The 22859-nt window shown below is 48.3% G+C and overlaps 1 protein-coding gene across 3 annotated transcripts in view; it reads right to left on the bottom strand.

Moving 5' to 3' along the window:
• SCAF8 (SR-related CTD associated factor 8) overlaps positions 1–22859 on the bottom strand; it is a 1507655-nt gene that overhangs the window by 1037351 nt on the left and 447445 nt on the right. For all 3 annotated transcript variants that reach the window (XR_011203719.1, XM_069234634.1, XM_069234635.1), the window contains exon 13: positions 12700–12905. Coding sequence is in view for 2 of the 3 variants with exons in the window: in XM_069234634.1 (XP_069090735.1) it covers positions 12700–12905 (206 nt within the window). In the remaining variant the exon portion in view is untranslated. The remainder of the gene's footprint in view (positions 1–12699; positions 12906–22859) is intronic.

Genomic DNA, 22859 nt, shown 5'->3' with positions numbered 1-22859 from the left:
GTTGACTGTGAACACACAAACCAACTTCTCTTTGATGGATGGCAGGAAGGCAGTAAGTGCAAAGTTAATGGCTCGCAGCTCCAACAGGTTAATGTGAAGCCAGACCTCTACTGGACACTAGATGCCTCTGACCTTCACCTCTTCCAAGTGACCACCCTAACTCAGCAGGAAGACATCCATCACCACAGTCAATTCTGGGTGGGAAATGGATAGGATCTTCCACTGAGCAAATTTCATTCCAGTAGCCATCACTACACATCTTTTGCAGTTTCCTCCAAAATCAGGACACGAGCGGAGAAAACCCCTTGTTGCTCTGTCCATTCGGACCTCAGATGCCACTGCCGATCTGACTGCGGAGTCCACATAGGCCACTCCGTGCTTGACTAGCCGGATGAAGGAGGCTGTCATTCCAAACACCCTCCAAGGATTTCTCACTGAAATCCAGGACAAGGTTGAAAGATGAGGGCTATAGTCCGAATGTCCTGGACTCTGTTCCAGAGGAAAGGAACAAAACTGCACCATGTCCAGAATTGTTCCTATGATGGTGAGTCTGTGAAGGAGTCAGGCATGGCTTTGGCATGTTTATAGTGAACCCCAATGATGTTAGACAGTTCCCGTAGACTGGATGTTGGTGACAACTGCCTGGGGTGAGCCAGCCTTCAGCACCTAGTAGTTGAGGTACAAGAAGTCTAAAACCCACAACCTCCAAGGAGAAGCTGCAATCACTGCTATCACTCCAGAACACCTGAGGGGCATGGGGGAGGATAAATGGATTACAGTGAACTGAAAAGGCTCTTAACCCACGTGAACCAAAGAGAACGTCTGAGGCCCCACAGGACAAGCTTGTCAAAATAAGCATTAATACCCAACACTACCATAGTCTCCAGGGTCAATGGCACATAAGACCTGGTCCAAGGCACGCATCTTGAATTTGTCCTTCCACAGGAAGGCATTGAGAAGGCGAAGGTCTAAAAAGAGATGAAGGTCTTCATTTGTCAGCACCAGAAAGAACTGGTAATAACCACCATGGCCTACTTCTGGCATCGTCACCCACTGTGGCCAAAACAGCCTGCACTTCCTACTTTAAAGGAGACAGGTAAGCCTGGTCAGAACTGGTTGCTTGCTTGCAGGTTCTTGCGGTTGCAAGATGGCAGCCAGAACCACCTGGTAGATGGTTAAGTTCCAGCATAGCCAATGGAAAACTACTTTAGATGGATGGGGTAGCAATTTTCCTATCAGCCTAACCAGATAATTATATTTTTGTGAAAGGTACCAGGGACCACAGATAATGTGTTTGTTATTAAAAAAAAAAAAAAAAAAAGATGTTTGTAGGAAGTTGGCTCTGTATGTGCTATTTCAAAGGAAGGAATAGCATGCACAGAGTCCAAGGGTTCCCCTTAGAGGTAAAAATAGTGGTAAAAAATAGATAATACTAATGCTCTATTTTGTGGTAGTGTGGTCGAGCAGTAGGCTTATCCAAGGAGTAGTGTTAAGCATTTGTTGTACATACACATAGACAATAAATGAGGTACACACACTCAGAGACAAATCCAGCCAATAGGTTTTTATATAGAAAAATATCTTTTCTTAGTTTATTTTAAGAACCACAGGTTCAAATTCTACATGTAATATCTCATTCGAAAGGTATTGCAGGTAAGTACTTTAGGAACTTCAAATCATCAAAATTGCATGTATACTTTTCAAGTTATTCACAAATAGCTGTTTTAAAAGTGGACACTTAGTGCAATTTTCACAGTTCCTAGGGGAGGTAAGTATTTGTTAGTTTTACCAGGTAAGTAAGACACTTACAGGGTTCAGTTCTTGGTCCAAGGTAGCCCACCGTTGGGGGTTCAGAGCAACCCCAAAGTCACCACACCAGCAGCTCAGGGCCGGTCAGGTGCAGAGTTCAAAGTGGTGCCCAAAACACATAGGCTAGAATGGAGAGAAGGGGGTGCCCCGGTTCCGGTCTGCTTGCAGGTAAGTACCCGCGTCTTCGGAGGGCAGACCAGGGGGGTTTTGTAGGGCACCGGGGGGGACACAAGCCCACACAGAAATTTCACCTTCAGCAGCGCGGGGGCGGCCGGGTGCAGTGTAGAAACAAGCGTCGGGTTTGTAATGGAAGTCAATGGGAGATCTAGGGATCTCTTCAGCGCTGCAGGCAGGCAAGGGGGGGGTTCCTCGGGGAAACCTCCACTTGGGCAAGGGAGAGGGACTCCTGGGGGTCACTCCTTCAGTGAAAGTCCGGTCCTTCAGGTCCTGGGGGCTGCGGGTGCAGGGTCTCTCCCAGGTGTCGGGATTTTGGTTTCAAAGAGTCGCGGTCAGGGGAAGCCTCGGGATTCCCTCTGCAGGCGGCGCTGTGGGGGCTCAGGGGGGACAGGTTTTTGTACTCACAGTCTTAGAGTAGTCCTGGGGTCCCTCCTGAGGTGTTGGATCGCCACCAACCGAGTCGGGGTCGCCGGGTGCAGTGTTGCAAGTCTCACGCCTTTTGCGGGGAGCTTGCAGGGTTCTTTAAAGCTGCTGGAAACAAAGTTGCAGCTTTTCTTTGGAGCAGGTCCGCTGTCCTCGGGAGTTTCTTGTCTTTTCGAAGCAGGGGCAGTCCTCAGAGGATGTCGAGGTCGCTGGTCCCTTTGGAAGGCGTCGCTGGAGCAGGATCTTTGGAAGGCAGGAGACAGGCCGGTGAGTTTCTGGAGCCAAGGCAGTTGTCGTCTTCTGGTCTTCCTCTGCAGGGGTTTTTCAGCTAGGCAGTCCTTCTTCTTGTCGTTGCAGGAATCTAATTTTCTAGGGTTCAGGGTAGCCCTTAAATACTAAATTTAAGGGCGTGTTTAGGTCTGGGGGGTTAGTAGCCAATGGCTACTAGCCCTGAGGGTGGGTACACCCTCTTTGTGCCTCCTCCCAAGGGGAGGGGGTCACAATCCTAACCCTATTGGGGGAATCCTCCATCTGCAAGATGGAGGATTTCTAAAAGTTAGAGTCACCTCAGCTCAGGACACCTTAGGGGCTGTCCTGACTGGCCAGTGACTCCTCCTTGTTGCTTTCTTTGTTCCCTCCAGCCTTGCCGCCAAAAGTGGGGGCCGTGGCCGGAGGGGGCGGGCAACTCCACTAAGCTGGAGTGCCCTGCTGGGCTGTGACAAAGGGGTGAGCCTTTGAGGCTCACCGCCAGGTGTTACAGTTCCTGCCTGGGGGAGGTGTTAGCATCTCCACCCAGTGCAGGCTTTGTTACTGGCCTCAGAGTGACAAAGGCACTCTCCCCATGGGGCCAGCAACATGTCTCTGGTGTGGCAGGCTGCTGGAACTAGTCAGCCTACACAGACAGTCGGTTAAGTTTCAGGGGGCACCTCTAAGGTGCCCTCTGTGGTGTATTTTACAATAAAATGTACACTGGCATCAGTGTGCATTTATTGTGCTGAGAAGTTTGATACCAAACTTCCCAGTTTTCAGTGTAGCCATTATGGTGCTGTGGAGTTCGTGTTTGACAGACTCCCAGACCATATACTCTTATGGCTACCCTGCACTTACAATGTCTAAGGTTTTGTTTAGACACTGTAGGGGTACCATGCTCATGCACTGGTACCCTCACCTATGGTATAGTGCACCCTGCCTTAGGGCTGTAAGGCCTGCTAGAGGGGTGTCTTACCTATACTGCATAGGCAGTGAGAGGCTGGCATGGCACCCTGAGGGGAGTGCCATGTCGACTTACTCGTTTTGTCCTCACTAGCACACACAAGCTGGCAAGCAGTGTGTCTGTGCTGAGTGAGAGGTCTCCAGGGTGGCATAAGACATGCTGCAGCCCTTAGAGACCTTCCTTGGCATCAGGGCCCTTGGTACTAGAAGTACCAGTTACAAGGGACTTATCTGGATGCCAGGGTCTGCCAATTGTGGATACAAAAGTACAGGTTAGGGAAAGAACACTGGTGCTGGGGCCTGGTTAGCAGGCCTCAGCACACTTTCAATTGTAAACATAGCATCAGCAAAGGCAAAAAGTCAGGGGGCAACCATGCCAAGGAGGCATTTCCTTACACAACCCCCCCCCAAACGAAAGAGGATGAGACTAACCTTTCCCAAGAGAGTCTTCATTTTCTAAGTGGAAGAACCTGGAAAGGCCATCTGCATTGGCATGGGCAGTCCCAGGTCTGTGTTCCACTATAAAGTCCATTCCCTGTAGGGAGATGGACCACCTCAACAGTTTAGGATTTTCACCTTTCATTTGCATCAGCCATTTGAGAGGTCTGTGGTCAGTTTGAACTAGGAAGTGAGTCCCAAAGAGGTATGGTCTCAGCTTCTTCAGGGACCAAACCACAGCAAAGGCCTCCCTCTCAATGGCACTCCAACGCTGCTCCCTGGGGAGTAACCTCCTGCTAATGAAAGCAACAGGCTGGTCAAGGCCATCATCATTTGTTTGGGACAAAACTGCCCCTATCCCATGTTCAGAGGCATCAGTCTGCACAATGAACTGCTTAGAATAATCTGGAGCTTTGAGAACTGGTGCTGAGCACATTGCCTGTTTCAGGGTGTCAAAGGCCTGTTGGCAGTCCACAGTCCAGTTTACTTTCTTGGGCATTTTCTTGGAGGTGAGTTCAGTGAGGGCTGTCACAATGGATCCATATCCCTTCCCAAACCTCCTGTAATACCCAGTCAAGCCAAGGAATGCCCTGACTTGAGTCTGGGTTTTTGGAGCTACCCAGTCCAGAATAGTCTGGATCTTGGGTTGGAGTGGCTGAACTTGGCCTCCACCTACAAGGTGTCCCAAGTAAACCACAGTTCCCTGCCCTATCTGGCATTTGGATGCCTTGATAGAGAGGCCTGCAGATTGCAGAGCCTTCAAAACCTTCCTCAGGTGGACCAGGTGATCCTGCCAGGTGGAGCTAAAGACAGCAATATCATCAAGATAAGCTGTGCTAAAGGACTCCAAGCCAGCAAGGACTTGATTCACCAACCTTTGGAAGGTGGCAGGGGCATTCTTTAAACCAAAGGGCATAACAGTAAACTGATAATGCCCATCAGGTGTGGAGAATGCTGTCTTTTCTTTTGCTCCAGGTGCCATTTTTATTTGCCAGTACCCTGCTGTCAAGTCAAAGGTACTTAGAAATTTGGCAGCACCTAATTTATCAATGAGCTCATCAGCTCTTGGAATTGGATGGGCATCTGTCTTGGTGACAGAGTTGAGCCCTCTGTAGTCCACACAAAACCTCATCTCTTTCTTTCCATCTTTGGTGTGAGGTTTGGGGACTAAGACCACTGGGCTAGCCCAGGGGCTGTCAGAGCGCTCAATCACTCCCAATTCCAGCATCTTGTGGACTTCCATCTTGATGCTTTCCTTAACATGGTCAGACTGTCGGAAGATTTTGTTCTTGACAGGCATGCTGTCTCCTGTGTCCACATCATGGGTACACAGGTGTGTCTGACCAGGGGTTAGGGAGAAAAGCTCAGGAAACTGTTGTAGGACTCTCCTACAATCAGCCTGCTGTTGGCCAGAGAGGGTGTCTGAGTAGATCACTCCATCTACTGTGCCATCTTTTGGGTCTGATGACAGAAGATCAGGGAGAGGTTCACTCTCTGCCTCCTGATCCTCATCTGTTACCATTAACAGATTCACATCAGCCCTGTCATGGAAGAGCTTAAGGCGGTTCACATGGATCACCCTCTTGGGGCTCCTGCTTGTGCCCAGGTCCACCAGGTAGGTGACCTGACTCTTCCTCTCTAGCACTGGGTAAGGGCCACTCCATTTGTCCTGGAGTGCCCTGGGAGCCACAGGCTCCAGAACCCAGACTTTCTGCCCTGGTTGGAACTCAACCAGTGCAGCCTTTTGGTCATACCAAAACTTCTGGAGTTGTTGGCTGGCCTCAAGGTTTTTGGTTGCCTTTTCCATGTACTCTGCCATTCTAGAGCGAAGGCCAAGTACATAGTCCACTATGTCCTGTTTAGGCTCATGGAGAGGTCTCTCCCAGCCTTCTTTAACAAGGGCAAGTGGTCCCCTTACAGGATGACCAAACAGAAGTTCAAAGGGTGAGAACCCTACTCCCTTCTGTGGTACCTCCCTGTAAGCGAAAAGCAGACATGGCAGGAGGACATCCCATCTCCTTTTGAGTTTTTCTGGGAGCCCCATGATCATGCCCTTTAATGTCTTGTTGAATCTCTCAACTAAGCCATTAGTTTGTGGATGGTAAGGTGTAGTGAATTTATAAGTCACTCCACACTCATTCCACATGTGCTTTAGGTATGCTGACATGAAGTTGGTACCTCTGTCAGACACCACCTCCTTAGGGAAACCCACTCTGGTAAAGATACCAATGAGGGCCTTGGCTACTGCAGGGGCAGTAGTCGACCTAAGGGGAATAGCTTCAGGATACCTGGTAGCATGATCCACTACTACCAGGATATACATATTTCCTGAGGCTGTGGGAGGTTCTAGTGGACCAACTATGTCCACACCCACTCTTTCAAAGGGCACCCCCACCACTGGAAGTGGAATGAGGGGGGCCTTTGGATGCCCACCTGTCTTACCACTGGCTTGACAGGTGGGGCAGGAGAGGCAAAACTCCTTAACCATGTTGGACATATTGGGCCAGTAGAAGTGGTTGACTAACCTCTCCCACGTCTTGGTTTGTCCCAAATGTCCAGCAAGGGGAATGTCATGGGCCAATGTTAGGATGAACTCTCTGAACAGCTGAGGCACTACCACTCTCCTAGTGGCACCAGGTTTGGGGTCTCTGGCCTCAGTGTACAGGAGCCCATCTTCCCAATAGACCCTATGTGTTCCATTTTTCTTGCCTTTGGACTCTTCAGCAGCTTGCTGCCTAAGGCCTTCAAGAGAGGGACAGGTTTCTTGTCCCTTACACAGCTCCTCCCTTGAGGGTCCCCCTGGGCCTAAGAGCTCAACCTGATAAGGTTCAAGCTCCAAAGGCTCAGTTCCCTCAGAGGGCAGAACTTCTTCCTGAGAAGAGAGGTTCCCTTTCTTTTGCTGTGTTGCAGTTGGTTTCCCAACTGACTTTCCTGTTCTCTTGGTAGGCTGGGCCATTTTTTCAGACTCCAGCTCTACTTTTTCACCCTGTGCCTTGCACTGTGCTCTTGTTTTCACACACACCAGTTCAGGGATACCCAGCATTGCTGCATGGGTTTTTAGCTCTACCTCAGCCCATGCTGAGGACTCCAGGTCATTTCCAAGCAGACAGTCCACTGGGATATTTGAGGAGACCACCACCTGCTTCAGGCCATTGACCCCTCCCCATTCTAAAGTAACCATTGCCATGGGATGTACTTTTCTCTGATTGTCAGCGTTGGTGACTGTGTAAGTTTTTCCAGTCAGGTATTGGCCAGGGGAAACCAGTTTCTCTGTCACCATGGTGACACTGGCACCTGTATCCCTCAGGCCCTCTACACTTGTCCCATTAATAAAGAGCTGCTGCCTGTATTTTTGCATGTTAGGCGGCCAGGCAGCTAGTGTGGCTAAATCCACCCCACCCTCAGAGACTAGAGTAGCTTCAGTGTGGACCCTGATTTGCTCTGGGCACACTGTTGATCCCACTTGGAGACTAGCCATTCCAGTGTTACCTGGATGGGAGTTTGGAGTGGAACTTTTCTTGGGACAGGCCTTGTCTCCAGTTTGGTGTCCATGCTGTTTACAGTTATGACACCAGGCCTTTTTGGGATCAAAGTTTTTACCCTTGTACCCATTGTTTTGTGAAGAGGCTCTGGGCCCACCCTCCTGTGCAGGTTTTTGGGGGCCTGTAGAAGACTCTTTACTATTTTTAGTTTTGGTTGTCTCATCACCCTTCTGCTGGGGAGTCTTTGTGACCCCTTTCTTTTGGTCACCCCCTGTTGAAGTCTTGGACACCCTTGTCTTGACCCAATGGTCCGCCTTCTTTCCCAATTCTTGGGGAGAAATTGGTCCTAGGTCTACCAGATGCTGATGCAGTTTATCATTGAAACAATTACTTAACAGGTGTTCTTTCACAAATAAATTGTACAGCCCATCATAATTATTTACACCACTGCCTTGAATCCAACCATCTAGTGTTTTCACTGAGTAGTCAACAAAGTCAACCCAGGTCTGGCTCGAGGATTTTTGAGCCCCCCTGAACCTAATCCTGTACTCCTCAGTGGAGAATCCAAAGCCCTCAATCAGGGTACCCTTCATGAGGTCATAAGATTCTGCATCTTTTCCAGAGAGTGTGAGGAGTCTATCCCTACACTTTCCAGTGAACATTTCCCAAAGGAGAGCACCCCAGTGAGATCTGTTCACTTTTCTGGTTACACAAGCCCTCTCAAAAGCTGTGAACCATTTGGTGATGTCATCACCATCTTCATATTTAGTTACAATCCCTTTGGGGATTTTCAACATGTCAGGAGAATCTCTGACCCTATTTATGTTGCTGCCACCATTGATGGGTCCTAGGCCCATCTCTTGTCTTTCCCTCTCTATGGCTAGGATCTGTCTTTCCAAAGCCAATCTTTTGGCCATCCTGGCTAACTGGATGTCCTCTTCACTGGGGTTATCCTCAGTGATTTCAGAGTTGTTGGTCCCTCCTGTGAGGGAGCCAGCATCTCTGACTATTATTTGTGGAGTCAGGGCTTGAGAAGCCCTGCTCTCCCTAAGTAGGACTGGAGGGGGGGAATTTCCCTCCAAGTCACTATCTTCATCCTCTGAGTTGCCATCCTCAGAGGGGTTGGCCTTTTCAAACTCTGCCAAAAGCTCCTGGAGCTGTACTTTGGTAGGTTTGGGGCCCATTGCTATTTTCTTTAGTTTACAGAGTGACCTTAGCTCTCTCATCTGTAGATGGAGGTAAGGTGTGGTGTCGAGTTCCACCACATTCACATCTGTGCTAGACATTATGCTTCTAAAAGTTGGAATACTTTTTAAGAAACTAAAACTGGTTCTAGAATCTAATTCAAACTTTTACCAAACTTTTAAACTCTAAAAGAAATGCTAAACAGGATCTAACACAAGGCCCTAGCAGGTCTTTTAAGAATTTAGAAAACTTTTCAAATTGCAAAAATTAATTTCTAATGACAATTTTGGAATTTGTCGTGTGATCAGGTATTGGCTGAGTAGTCCAGCAAATGCAAAGTCTTGTACCCCACCGCTGATCCACCAATGTAGGAAGTTGGCTCTGTATGTGCTATTTCAAAGGAAGGAATAGCATGCACAGAGTCCAAGGGTTCCCCTTAGAGGTAAAAATAGTGGTAAAAAATAGATAATACTAATGCTCTATTTTGTGGTAGTGTGGTCGAGCAGTAGGCTTATCCAAGGAGTAGTGTTAAGCATTTGTTGTACATACACATAGACAATAAATGAGGTACACACACTCAGAGACAAATCCAGCCAATAGGTTTTTATATAGAAAAATATCTTTTCTTAGTTTATTTTAAGAACCACAGGTTCAAATTCTACATGTAATATCTCATTCGAAAGGTATTGCAGGTAAGTACTTTAGGAACTTCAAATCATCAAAATTGCATGTATACTTTTCAAGTTATTCACAAATAGCTGTTTTAAAAGTGGACACTTAGTGCAATTTTCACAGTTCCTAGGGGAGGTAAGTATTTGTTAGTTTTACCAGGTAAGTAAGACACTTACAGGGTTCAGTTCTTGGTCCAAGGTAGCCCACCGTTGGGGGTTCAGAGCAACCCCAAAGTCACCACACCAGCAGCTCAGGGCCGGTCAGGTGCAGAGTTCAAAGTGGTGCCCAAAACACATAGGCTAGAATGGAGAGAAGGGGGTGCCCCGGTTCCGGTCTGCTTGCAGGTAAGTACCCGCGTCTTCGGAGGGCAGACCAGGGGGGTTTTGTAGGGCACCGGGGGGGACACAAGCCCACACAGAAATTTCACCTTCAGCAGCGCGGGGGCGGCCGGGTGCAGTGTAGAAACAAGCGTCGGGTTTGTAATGGAAGTCAATGGGAGATCTAGGGATCTCTTCAGCGCTGCAGGCAGGCAAGGGGGGGGTTCCTCGGGGAAACCTCCACTTGGGCAAGGGAGAGGGACTCCTGGGGGTCACTCCTTCAGTGAAAGTCCGGTCCTTCAGGTCCTGGGGGCTGCGGGTGCAGGGTCTCTCCCAGGTGTCGGGATTTTGGTTTCAAAGAGTCGCGGTCAGGGGAAGCCTCGGGATTCCCTCTGCAGGCGGCGCTGTGGGGGCTCAGGGGGGACAGGTTTTTGTACTCACAGTCTTAGAGTAGTCCTGGGGTCCCTCCTGAGGTGTTGGATCGCCACCAACCGAGTCGGGGTCGCCGGGTGCAGTGTTGCAAGTCTCACGCCTTTTGCGGGGAGCTTGCAGGGTTCTTTAAAGCTGCTGGAAACAAAGTTGCAGCTTTTCTTTGGAGCAGGTCCGCTGTCCTCGGGAGTTTCTTGTCTTTTCGAAGCAGGGGCAGTCCTCAGAGGATGTCGAGGTCGCTGGTCCCTTTGGAAGGCGTCGCTGGAGCAGGATCTTTGGAAGGCAGGAGACAGGCCGGTGAGTTTCTGGAGCCAAGGCAGTTGTCGTCTTCTGGTCTTCCTCTGCAGGGGTTTTTCAGCTAGGCAGTCCTTCTTCTTGTCGTTGCAGGAATCTAATTTTCTAGGGTTCAGGGTAGCCCTTAAATACTAAATTTAAGGGCGTGTTTAGGTCTGGGGGGTTAGTAGCCAATGGCTACTAGCCCTGAGGGTGGGTACACCCTCTTTGTGCCTCCTCCCAAGGGGAGGGGGTCACAATCCTAACCCTATTGGGGGAATCCTCCATCTGCAAGATGGAGGATTTCTAAAAGTTAGAGTCACCTCAGCTCAGGACACCTTAGGGGCTGTCCTGACTGGCCAGTGACTCCTCCTTGTTGCTTTCTTTGTTCCCTCCAGCCTTGCCGCCAAAAGTGGGGGCCGTGGCCGGAGGGGGCGGGCAACTCCACTAAGCTGGAGTGCCCTGCTGGGCTGTGACAAAGGGGTGAGCCTTTGAGGCTCACCGCCAGGTGTTACAGTTCCTGCCTGGGGGAGGTGTTAGCATCTCCACCCAGTGCAGGCTTTGTTACTGGCCTCAGAGTGACAAAGGCACTCTCCCCATGGGGCCAGCAACATGTCTCTGGTGTGGCAGGCTGCTGGAACTAGTCAGCCTACACAGACAGTCGGTTAAGTTTCAGGGGGCACCTCTAAGGTGCCCTCTGTGGTGTATTTTACAATAAAATGTACACTGGCATCAGTGTGCATTTATTGTGCTGAGAAGTTTGATACCAAACTTCCCAGTTTTCAGTGTAGCCATTATGGTGCTGTGGAGTTCGTGTTTGACAGACTCCCAGACCATATACTCTTATGGCTACCCTGCACTTACAATGTCTAAGGTTTTGTTTAGACACTGTAGGGGTACCATGCTCATGCACTGGTACCCTCACCTATGGTATAGTGCACCCTGCCTTAGGGCTGTAAGGCCTGCTAGAGGGGTGTCTTACCTATACTGCATAGGCAGTGAGAGGCTGGCATGGCACCCTGAGGGGAGTGCCATGTCGACTTACTCGTTTTGTCCTCACTAGCACACACAAGCTGGCAAGCAGTGTGTCTGTGCTGAGTGAGAGGTCTCCAGGGTGGCATAAGACATGCTGCAGCCCTTAGAGACCTTCCTTGGCATCAGGGCCCTTGGTACTAGAAGTACCAGTTACAAGGGACTTATCTGGATGCCAGGGTCTGCCAATTGTGGATACAAAAGTACAGGTTAGGGAAAGAACACTGGTGCTGGGGCCTGGTTAGCAGGCCTCAGCACACTTTCAATTGTAAACATAGCATCAGCAAAGGCAAAAAGTCAGGGGGCAACCATGCCAAGGAGGCATTTCCTTACAATGTTGAAATGTAATTAACACAGATATGTATCCAAAAACATTATAGAGCACACCAGAACCCTAGTTATTAGGCACACATCATACTTAATACAGAAGAGAATGGCTTATCCTGTTCCCTAGAGCACTGGTTCCCAACCTGTGGTCCGGGGACCCCTTGGGGTCCGCAAAGCCTTCTCAGGGGGTCCGCGACTGCTTAGAAAATTAAACAATATTAATAAATATTGACAAATTAGGTCCCAAACTTCCACTAATGACTCAGTGGGGGGGGTCCCCGGATTCCAATGATGATTCAGTGAGGGTCCCTGGGTTCCATTAGTGATAAAGTGGGGGTCCACAGAAGTCAAAAGGTTGGGAACCACTGCCCTAGAGGGAGTTAGTGAGGAGAACATCTGTTCACTACGGTCTATAATCAGCCACTACCAATTACCAGTAGCCTCCTAGCAAAAGGGTGCCAGTAGGCAGAATCCACTATAGGAGGCGGCACACTTTAGATGCACTCCTTTACAGATACACAGGTTTTACGTTGATTAATTATAGAGAAGCACCAGCAGTTGGCTGAGATTCTAAAGTCTAAGAAGAAAAGCATTAGACGCACATGCTAGAAAGTCTTTTTTCAAAAAAGTAAAACTACACATAATGATGTTAAACTGAGTTATACGGTGCTTCCTTTGCTGTCTAACTCTAAAAATAATCATTAACACCAGAATCCTGGGCACATCACCATACGGACACTGGCCAATAATGTGACATAAAATCATAGACATTTACCTTCCTAGAAATCAGATATTTTCAAATCATCTCAGTTTTCCTGTCAAAGCAATTCAACAAATTTTCACCAGACAATGTCAGTTCTACAATGGCTAGAAATATAACCACACATACAACATTTATGTTGCAAAAGGTAACAGTTACTCACCACTGAGCGTTTTAGAACGTATTGGAGGAAGTCCCTTTTTGAGTCTGTCTTTCTCTCGCTCGTACGTTCTCCTCTCACTGGAGTAAGAGCGAGAGGTCTTCCTCTTCCGGTCTCTATCCCACTCTCTTGACCTCGAGCGGGACCGTTTTCTGTGTTTACGCTTCCGAGACCCAGATCGTGATCTAGACCTCCTTTTCCTTGGAGACCTAATAGAAATATGTTGATGTTCACTTTTAGTAGGTGTCTAATAAGACAATGTATAGATTTCTTTGTGTAGATGAACCCCTGCCTTGCTTTCATTGCTATCTGTGATAAAGCAGTCAATGCAATAGGCAGAACACAAATTGCACAATCTGTCCAGACACAAAAACATTTTCAAAGAAGCACGAAGAGCGTACATTCAAAAGCATTTTGGTAATCTAAAAAGCTTGATTCTCTTTTTATAGGAATGAAAAGCTCCCGTTCGGGCACTTTACATTCTCCAAGACAACTTTAAGGTTTGGGGAAGAAACCAAAACTATAACTGTACCCCTAAGAGGGTTTTTCTTGGGGTAAGATAAATCAGTAGTAGCTATAGGATAATTTACTATGTGAGAATTAAATTGGTTACAACTGATGTAATAGTTTAGGTAAAACAGACAATACACATAAAAACAGTGTCCAACTCATCCTTATGCTTTTCAATGAGATGATGGAAATAGTGAGCTTCAAGTGTGTATTTTCCTTAACGGGCCTATATCTCAAGATCTACTGATTGCTGTCAATTTTCCGGCTGGAGGGTTATGTATGGGAGTTTGATATCATCTGTGGTCATTTGTGGCACAAGTTCTGATCTGAAAATAGCCTAATATCAAAGAAAAATATTGTTTTATTTCTGTAGTGCACAATCCCACCAGATCCCTTGCAGGACCATATTCTTAGACACATTTCAAAGAGATCAGTGAACTGCAGATTTGGCCTCTGACACCTCCCACAATGCTTTTAAAAAAAAAAAATCTTCAAGGGCTAAGTCAGTATAACTTAAAAGGGCATTGACTAAGTTCAGTGTCCAAATATATAACCCCCCTTTTAGACTTTTTTTTATTTTTATAAATTCATTACGTTAATTCCCTACAATCCTTTACATTGGAAGATCATTGCTACCAAAAGCAGCTGGTTTCTACTGCACTGGTAATTTATCCTAGATACACAAGGTGTGCACTGATTCCCAACAGTATTAGGCCACCTGATGAGTGGTGGTACCTCAACACCGGTACCAGGATTCTGGTTCCCAGTCCAGGTAGGACCTAATCTGGCAGTTTGGGCTTCTCTGACCCCATGGGAGCAGGGTCAAGACTGATTTGCAAATGGCCGGGTCCAAAGTGGAGTAGCGCATCTGATAGAGCTGTAGCATGTCAATCTTAGACATATAAATTTGCTGCGGGGTCGACGACATCCCAGGGAAAGCAATGACATACACTAGCAGAGGTGCCCCCACGAACTCGAGCTCCATTTTACTGGACTTCGTGACTGCGGGGACTCCATTGTATGTGTGTATTGGACATAGGTCACTACCTAAGTCCATCTACATAATGCGAACCTGGGCATGTTTGGTATCAAACATGTCAGAATCATATCTCAATACTGTTTCAAGTATTGGAAGTATGATTCCATGCATGCTGGGGGTTGCTACCACCAGTCTTACAGGGTTTTCCGGGCAGCCCAGCTGCTGTCACGCCTGAGACAGCTTTCTGCCCTCCAACTACTTGATCTGATCAACCCCAGTAAGGCAGGATGAAGGATTTCCTTTGACATAGGGAGGTAACACCCTCTCCCTTTGGAAATAAGGTGTGACTGCCTTGGGAGGGGTAGCCTCGCCAAGCCACTGGTTTGCTTTGAAGGGCACATTTGGTGCACTCTGTGCATAAACCGGTCTACACCGGTTCAGGGACCCCCAGTCCCTGATCTGGCACGAAAATGAAAAATGGTAAGGGGAGTGACCACTCCCCTGTCCATCACCACCCCAGGAGTGGTGCCCAGAGCTACTCCAGAGGGGTCCCTGGGTTCTGCCATTATGATTCTAAGGTTGACAGGGAACTCTGGGAGCATCTGAGTGGCCAGGCCAGGCAGGTGATGTCAGAGCCCCCTCCTGATAGGTGCTTCCCTGGATAGGGGACAAATCCCCATTTCAGGGCTATTTAGGGTCTCTCTCTTGGGTGGGTCATCAGATTCGGCTTGCAAGATTCCAGCAGGACTCCTCTGCAACCGTTACTTAGACTTCTGGCCTCCGCAGCTGTGACTGGAACCTCTAGGACATGACCAACTGCTTCCAGGAAGAAAGGAGTCTTCAGCAACACTGTTTCCTGGGCCCCTATCAGCTTTGCAACAATTTCCTCGCCGTGTATACTCAGAAGACTGCAGCTCTTCTGAGTCAATTCCCTGCAACCTCAGGCACCTACAACAAGCAACAACCCGCTGCGTGGATTCCCTCTACCAGCTAAGCTGCATGGATCCTGCATGATGGGTGGAGGTCCGGAGTAGTCCTCTTGGTCTTCTCTGCCAGCTGTCCAACTTTGGTGGAGGTAAGCCTTTGCCTTCCCACTCAGAGTCTCTTGAATCTGCAAAGGCTTGTTTGCATCTCCTCCGAGGGATCTTCAGGCGACGTGTAGCTCCAGCCCCCACCACTCTGTAAAACACAGCCTCCTGCGTGGTTCTCCTGTAGCATGGGATTCACTTCTGTAGTGCTGCGTGGGCTCGTTCGGCGACGCCTATGTCCCCATCCTGTGGGTGCTGCCTCTGCTCCTGTGGACTCTGCGACGCTGAAGGTCCCCTGTGACTGAGTTGAGTCCTCCTGGCCCCTGTTGGTCCACGGCAGCACCTCTTTTCCACTAACCACAAGGTTGCCTTTACCAAGGTTTTGTAGTGGAAATCCTGCACCAACACAAGTATGCAGTCTTTCTTCGGTGTGGGACACCTTCTGCATCCATCTGGAACTCTTCTCCGGCTTCTGGGCTGCAGTGCTGACCTGTTCTTCAGAACCGTTGACCAACTCCTGCATCCACAGCTGGGTGGGTAGTACCTCCTCCTCCTACTCCTCCTGGACTCCAATGTGACTCTTGGACTTGGTACCCCTCTCTCCACTGGTCTTTTTTCAGGAATCCACCGCTGGTTTTCTTGCAGTCTTCTTTTTCTTCTTTTCCTCCCTTTGGGTGGTATTATTGCATTCTAGTGTATATAGCTTGTGCATTACTTACCTCCCAAAGGAGTATAGCCACTATGGTATTTTGTTTTATTTTGTGTCACCAAAATAAAGTACCTTTATTTTTATAACACTGAGTGTTTTTCTTTCATGTGTTTAAGTGCTGTGTGACTACAGTGGTATTGCATGAGCTTTGCTTATCTCCTAGATAAGACTTGGCTGCTCATCCACAGCTAACTCTAGAGCTTGGCTTCTAGACACTGACTACACTACACCAATAAGGGATACCTGGCATAAGGTTTAAGTACCATAGGTATCAACCACACACCAAGCCAATCTCCTACACTCCCAGTTCACCTCCAAGTGCATGAGGACACATTTATTGCATGATCGAGTTATGATAGTAGCCCAAGCACAATAAACAGACATCTGCTTTTTGCAGTTGAAATATGGCACGAATCAAGTCTTTTTCGAAGGCGACCTAGTACCTGACACACCATCTGAGGTTAACATGAATCCATCGGAAAACAGACAATGTTAGGACAAGATCTTTGGAACCACGAGCAAGGGTGTAGAAACAAAGGAACTGACATTGGTGTGCAGGAGAGGTGCTTATATGCAGCTCCACTCTGTCATTTCTGGGGTTTTATAGAGTCACTGCAGGGCCACAAATCAACACCTATCAGTGCAGAGGAGCACTGCTGTAATAATCTCAGGATCCAGTCTGGAGGCAGGGGATATCCTTAAAGGTGAGGAATGTGGAGATAGCGGTATCCATCCCACAAATACTTTTTTGCAATCCCAGTTCTAGATCATGGGAGTAGTCTCAGAATCTATAAACACAGAATATTTCTGCACAGGCTGAACAACAGAACTCAATTTAATATATCATGTTGAAAATTAATCCCAATAAGTAAAACGTGTCTACAGAGTTTGGAATGTTGCCTCTCAATTTAAAAAAACTGAACTATTAGTTAAGAGTGGGAGTAATTTTATTACATTTGTTTTAAAATGGTCATTTTCTTTTAAACAAAACATATATAATTGTCAGTCCAGCACAAAGCATTGTAAAATTGGAATTATTTCTTAATATTCAGTTAATTTGCCTACACATGTCAAGAACATAAAAATATAAACATAAGCACTATCATGTAGGAAGTTGGCTCTGTATATACTATCTCAAAGTGTTCCCCTTAGCGGTTGATAGTGGTAATAATAGATAATACTAATGCTCTATTTGTGGTAGTGTGGTCGAGCAGTAGGCTTATTAGAGGGTAGTGTTAAGCATTTGTTGTACACACACAGGCAATAATGAGAACACACACTCAGACAACTCCAAGCCAATAGGCCAAGGTAGAAAAATATTCTTTTCTTAATTTATTTTAGAACCACAAGATTCAGAATTTGAGAAAGTACATAAAGTGTAAGGTACATGGCATAGGTAAATATAGAACTTGGAATGAAAACAGTGATGTACACAGTTTGGCATAAAATGGCACTAAGCTATTTTAAAAGTGGACACAGTGCAAAATTCAACAGTTCCTGGGGGAGGTAAGTACACGTTAGTTTTGCAGGTAAGTAAAGCACTTACCAGTTCAGTCTCCGGGGCATAGGCAGCCCACCGTTGCGGGTTCAAGTCAACCCCAAACACCCAGCACCAGCAACACAGGGCCGGTCAGGTGCAGAGGTCAAAGTGGGGCCCAAATAACATAGGCTCCTATGGAGACTAGGGGTGCTCCGGTTCCAGTCTAGCAGGAAACCAGGGGGGTTTTGTAGAGCACTGCAGGGGTGTCCCAAACAGGCACACAAAATACACCCTCAGCGGCACAGGGGCGGCTGGGTGTTGGGTTTTGTATTTGGGGGGGGGGGGGAGGGGGGGTCGCTCTGGCAGGGCACGGGGGCTTCTCGGGCAAGCCACCGACTGGGCAAAGATGAGGGCCCCCTGCAAGTCACTCCTGCACCAGTGCTTCTTCCAAGCGTCTGATTTTTGTTACCGGGCAGTCGCAGTCAGGGGAAGCCTCTGGATTCTTTCTGCAGGCGTCGCCGTTGAGGTGCAGAGAGGTTTGTCTCAGGGTGGCCAAATTGTGGGGGGAGTCTGGGAGTCCTCACTGCAGTGTTGGCTTCTATGGACACGAAACAGGGGTGTCGAGTGCAGAGTGTTGGGGACTCATGTTTCAAGAGTGAGGTGGGAGTCCCTTTAAAGATGGTTTCTTCTTGGCTGTTTGGACACAGCCGCTGTCCATGGGAGTTTCTTGGCCTTTGGGTTGCAGGGCAGTTCTCCGAGTCGGCAGAGGTCGCTGGTCCCGCTGGATCGGTCGCTGTTGCAGGTTCTTTGAGTCTGGAAACAGGCCGGTAGGACTGGGGCCAAGTCAGTTGTTGTCTCCATCTTCTCTGCGTGGCTTTCAGGTCATCAGTCCTTGTTGTTCAGGTCATCAGGAATCTGTTTTCCTGGGTTCAGGGTCGCCCCTAAATACTAAATGTAGGGGTGTGTTTAGGGCTGGGGGCAGTAGCCAATGGCTACTGTCGCTGAGGGTGGCTACACCCTCCTTGTGCATCCTCCCTTTGGGGAGAAGGGCACATCCCTAATCCTATTGAGGGAAATCCTCCAAAGCAAGATGGAGGATTTTCGAAGGAAGGGGTCACATCAGCCCAGGACACCTTAGGAGCTCTCCTAGCTGGAGGGTGACTCCTTGTTTTTTTTTATCTCCTCCGGACTTGCCGTCAAAAGTGGGGGCTGTGTCCGATGGGTGGGCATCTATACTAGCTGGAGTGCCCTGGGGCGTTGTAACACCAGGCTTGACCCTTTGAGGCTCACCGCCAGGTGTTACAGTTCCTGCAGGGGGCAGTGTGAAGGCTCTCCACAAAGGACAGGCTTTGTTCCTGGTCACAGAGTGCACAAAGGCACTCACCCCATGTGACCAGAAACTAGTCTGGGAGTGGCAGGGTGGCACAAACCGGTCAGCCTAGCACTAGCAGTTGGGCTGGCATGCAGGGGGCATCCCTAAGAAGCACTCTGAGTGCATTTCTCAATAAATCTCACACTGGAATCAGTGTGGATTTATTGTGCAGAGAAGTTTGATACCAAACTTCCAAGTATTCAGTGTAGCCATTATGGAACTGTGGAGTTCTTGTTTAACAAACTTCCAGACCATATACTCTTTATGGCTACCCCGCACTTACAATGTCTAAGATTTGGCTTAGACACTGTAGGGGCATAGTGCTCATGCAACTATGCCCTCACTGTGGTATAGTGCACCCTGCCTTAGGACTTTAAGGCCTGCTAGTGGGTGACTTTCCTATGCCACAGGCAGAGGGTTGTGGGCATGGCACTCTGAGGGGAGTGCCATGTCGACTTAGTCTTTTTCTCCCCACCAGCACATACAAGCTGTGAGGCAGTGTGCATGTGCTGAGTGAGGGGTCCCCAGGGTGGCATAATACATGCTGCAGCCCTTAGAGAGCTTCCCTGGCCACAGGGCCCTTGGTACTAGGGGTACCATTTACATGGGACTCATCTGTGTGCCAGGTCTGTGCCAACTGTGAAGACAAAGGTACAGATTTAGAGAAAGAACACTGGTGCTGGGGCCTGGTTAGCAGGGTCCCAGCACACTTTCAATCATAACAAGCATCAACAAAATGCAAAAAAGAAGGGGGTAACCCATGCCAACAGTGGCATTTTCCTACACCAAACACCACCAACATTTCTGCAACAAAAATCTGAGACTCACCACCCGGAAACAAGGTTCACTTCAACAAAACCATTATAGCTGTATCTGCAGCATTTCAACGCAAAACACTGGTGGCATTGTTCTAAGTCCACACCAGCAAGGTGTTAACCACCCTCCCAAGCCAGGTAAGGAAAATAGAAAATTGTAGGAAGCTGGCCTGATGTGTGGTGGGTTCCTAAGGTACTTACATCTAATACCAGGTCCAGGTATCCCCTTATTAGTGTTGTGCAGGCACTCTCTAGAAGCCAGGCACTCTAGCAGTAGCTCTGGATGAGCAGCCAAGGCTCATCTAGGAGACATGCAAGGCTCATGCAATACCACTGTAGTCACACAGCACTTGAACACATAAAGAAAAACACTCAGTTTTACAAAAAATAAAGGTAGTTTATTTGAGTGACACTATTACCAAAAAGTACTAGAGAGCAACCCTCCAATAGGAGGTAAGTAACACACTTGATATGTACACTAGTAATCAGAATTAGGCATAAACAGTGATATAAAACAATAGACTAAAGTGACTTGGGGGGGAGGGGGACCATCTAAAAGAAAAAATGGACTGTGAATGCAGGACCCCCGTCTAGATAAGTGGAATAAGTGGAATGTGTAGAGAGGACCTGGGTGAACTAGGAAACCCCAAAGGTAAGTACTGCAGTGTCCTCCAGTGACCCGGAAGAAAGGAGTAAGTTACTGTAGTCTCCCCAAACCACCCAAAAGGAAGGAAAAGAAGAGAATGCAAAACCAAGACAAGACTCCAAGAAATCAATGGTGTGTTTTTGAAGAGGAAGACCTGTGAAAGAAGGAGACCAAGTCCACAAGTCACAGAAGAGTCCAGAGGGACAAGGAGCTACTACCCACCAAGCTGTGGTTGCACGAGTTGGTCAACGGCAGGACGAAGACAGTCAGGAATGCAGCCATGGAGCAGGTGAAGAGTTCCTGGAGGATGCAGTTGACGGTCCATGCTGGATGGAAGATTGCAGTTGGTCAGTGGCATGGAAGAACCACCAACAAGCCTTGGCTAAGGCAGAAGTCGCAGTGAAGCAAAAGTGGAGCTGCCGGGGACCAGCAAGGTCCAGGAGGACTCAACCCAAGGGAGGAGTCCTAGGGGGACCCTCAGCAATGCAGCCCCCACAGAAAAAAAAGGCAGTTCCCACAGGAGACCATTGGACGAGGAACCGCGAGTCGCAGAGGAGCCCACGCAGCGCAACTGGAGAAGGGTCACAAGCTGCATGAGAAGCACACAGAGGGATCTGCCATCTCAGGAAGGAGTGCTGGAAGCTGGGGCTATAAGGATCCTGAAGATCCCTTGGAGGAGATGCCAACAAGCCTTGGTAGCTGCAAGAGGCACGGTGCATGGGGGTACTGTCCTGCGTGGGAAGGCAAGGGCTTACCTGCACCAAAGTTAGAGAGCTTGCAGAGAGGACCAAGAGGACTATGCTGGACCACCACCCGTGATGCAGGATCCATACAGCTCAGGATGAGAGGAGATCCACGCAGCCGGTCGTCTTTGTAGTTGGTGCCTGCAGATGCAGGGGAGTGACTCCAAGGGAGATTACTTCTCCCTTCCCGTGCAGTCTTAAGACTTGCTGCCCACAGAGGATGCACAGTCGGGGAAATGTTGCAGAAGCTGGAAGGAGCGGTGGAAACAATGTTGCAAGCAGAGTCCTTGTCGTGGATGCAGATTGTCGGTTCCTGGAGGGTCCAGTCGCGGTTCCAGTGGCTAGAGAGGATTCCTGTTGGAATCTTGAAAGCTGAATATGAAGACCCACCCAAGAGAGGGACCCTAAATAGCCCTGAAAGGGGGGGATTGGTCACCTAGCCAGGTGACTACCTATCAGGAGGGGTCTCTGATGTAACCTGCCTGACCTGGCCACTCAGATGCTCTCAGAGGTCCCTGCCAACCTTGGATTCAAGATGGCAGAACCCAGTGACCCTCTTGTTTGAGATCTGAGCACCACCCCTGGGGTGGTGATGGACAGGGAAGTGGTCACTCCCTTTTCAATTGTTCAGTTTTGGGCCAGAGTAGGGACCAGAGACTCCCCAAGCCAGGTAACACCTATTTCTAAAGGGACAGGGTGTTACCCCCCCTCTCCCAAAGAAAATCCTTTCTTCTGCTTTCCTGGGCTTGAGCTGTTCAAGCAGCAGGAGGCCAGAAACCTGTCTGAGGGTTAGCAGAAGCTTGGGCAGCCTGGAAAACCCCAGAAGGCTTGTAGGAGCAATGCTGGAGGTACTCTAAGGAGTCCCCAGAGTGCATGGAATCATACTTCCAATTCTGGAAACAGTATTAGGGTATTATTCCAAAATGTTTGATAACAAACATGCCTTGGATCAGAGTTTCTATTATGTAGCTAGACATAGGTAGTGACCTATATCCAGTACACGCTTAAAAGGGCATTCCCGCACTCACGAAGTCCAAGGAAATGGAACTGGAGTTTGTGAGGGCACCTCTGCTTGTGCAGGGGTGCCCTCACACACAGATACTTGTACCCTGCCCTCTGGGCTAGGAGGGCCTGCGATAGGGGTGATTTACAGTGACCTGGTGTAGTGATGTAGTGAAAAGGGTTAATGCACTCTTTCACGCAAGCTGCAATGGCAGGCCTGCAGATACACTTTGCATGGGCTCCCTAAGGGTGGCATAATACATGCTGCAGCCCATGGGGATTCCCTGGTACCCCAATGCCATGGGTGCCATATACTAGGGACTAGCATGGGGGCACCAGTATGCTAAATGTGGGGTGTATGTAACCAAGTTTGAATGGAGAGAGCATAATCACTCGGGTCATGGTTAGCAGGACCCCAATGAACACAGTCAAACACTCTGTCAACAGGCAGAAAATGGGGGTATCCATGCCAAGAAAGAGGGTACTTTCCTACAAAACAGTCTGGTTTTTCCAAGAGGCCACAAAGAATCCTCAAGATTTACATTTTCAGTTCTTAAGTAATAGCTATACAAGCTCCAAGAAACAAGTGTAAACCATGAGAGCAGCAAATAAAAAGTAAGAGTGGATAAACAACCTCCAGAGAAAAGCTCAAAAATATCAATGAAAAGAGATTGGAAGTGTGAAAAATTAGATTAAAAAAGAAAAAAGAATTAAACTCGTTAGTTTGACAATCATTCCGTAAATGTCTGTTATAATTAGTTGTGCCTCAAAAGCGGTTTCAATTTATATTTTAACATGAGTACGGGTGACAAGTGCCTATTTTTGTAAACCACCAGGTGCTGGACACATACCCTTCCTGATTACTTCATATTACCTTGC

The sequence above is a fragment of the Pleurodeles waltl genome, chromosome 5 (assembly GCF_031143425.1).
Source record: "Pleurodeles waltl isolate 20211129_DDA chromosome 5, aPleWal1.hap1.20221129, whole genome shotgun sequence".
NCBI lineage: Eukaryota > Metazoa > Chordata > Amphibia > Caudata > Salamandridae > Pleurodeles > Pleurodeles waltl.
The sequence above is the reverse complement of the archived record's forward strand: the minus strand, read 5'-3'. Positions and strand labels throughout refer to the sequence as shown.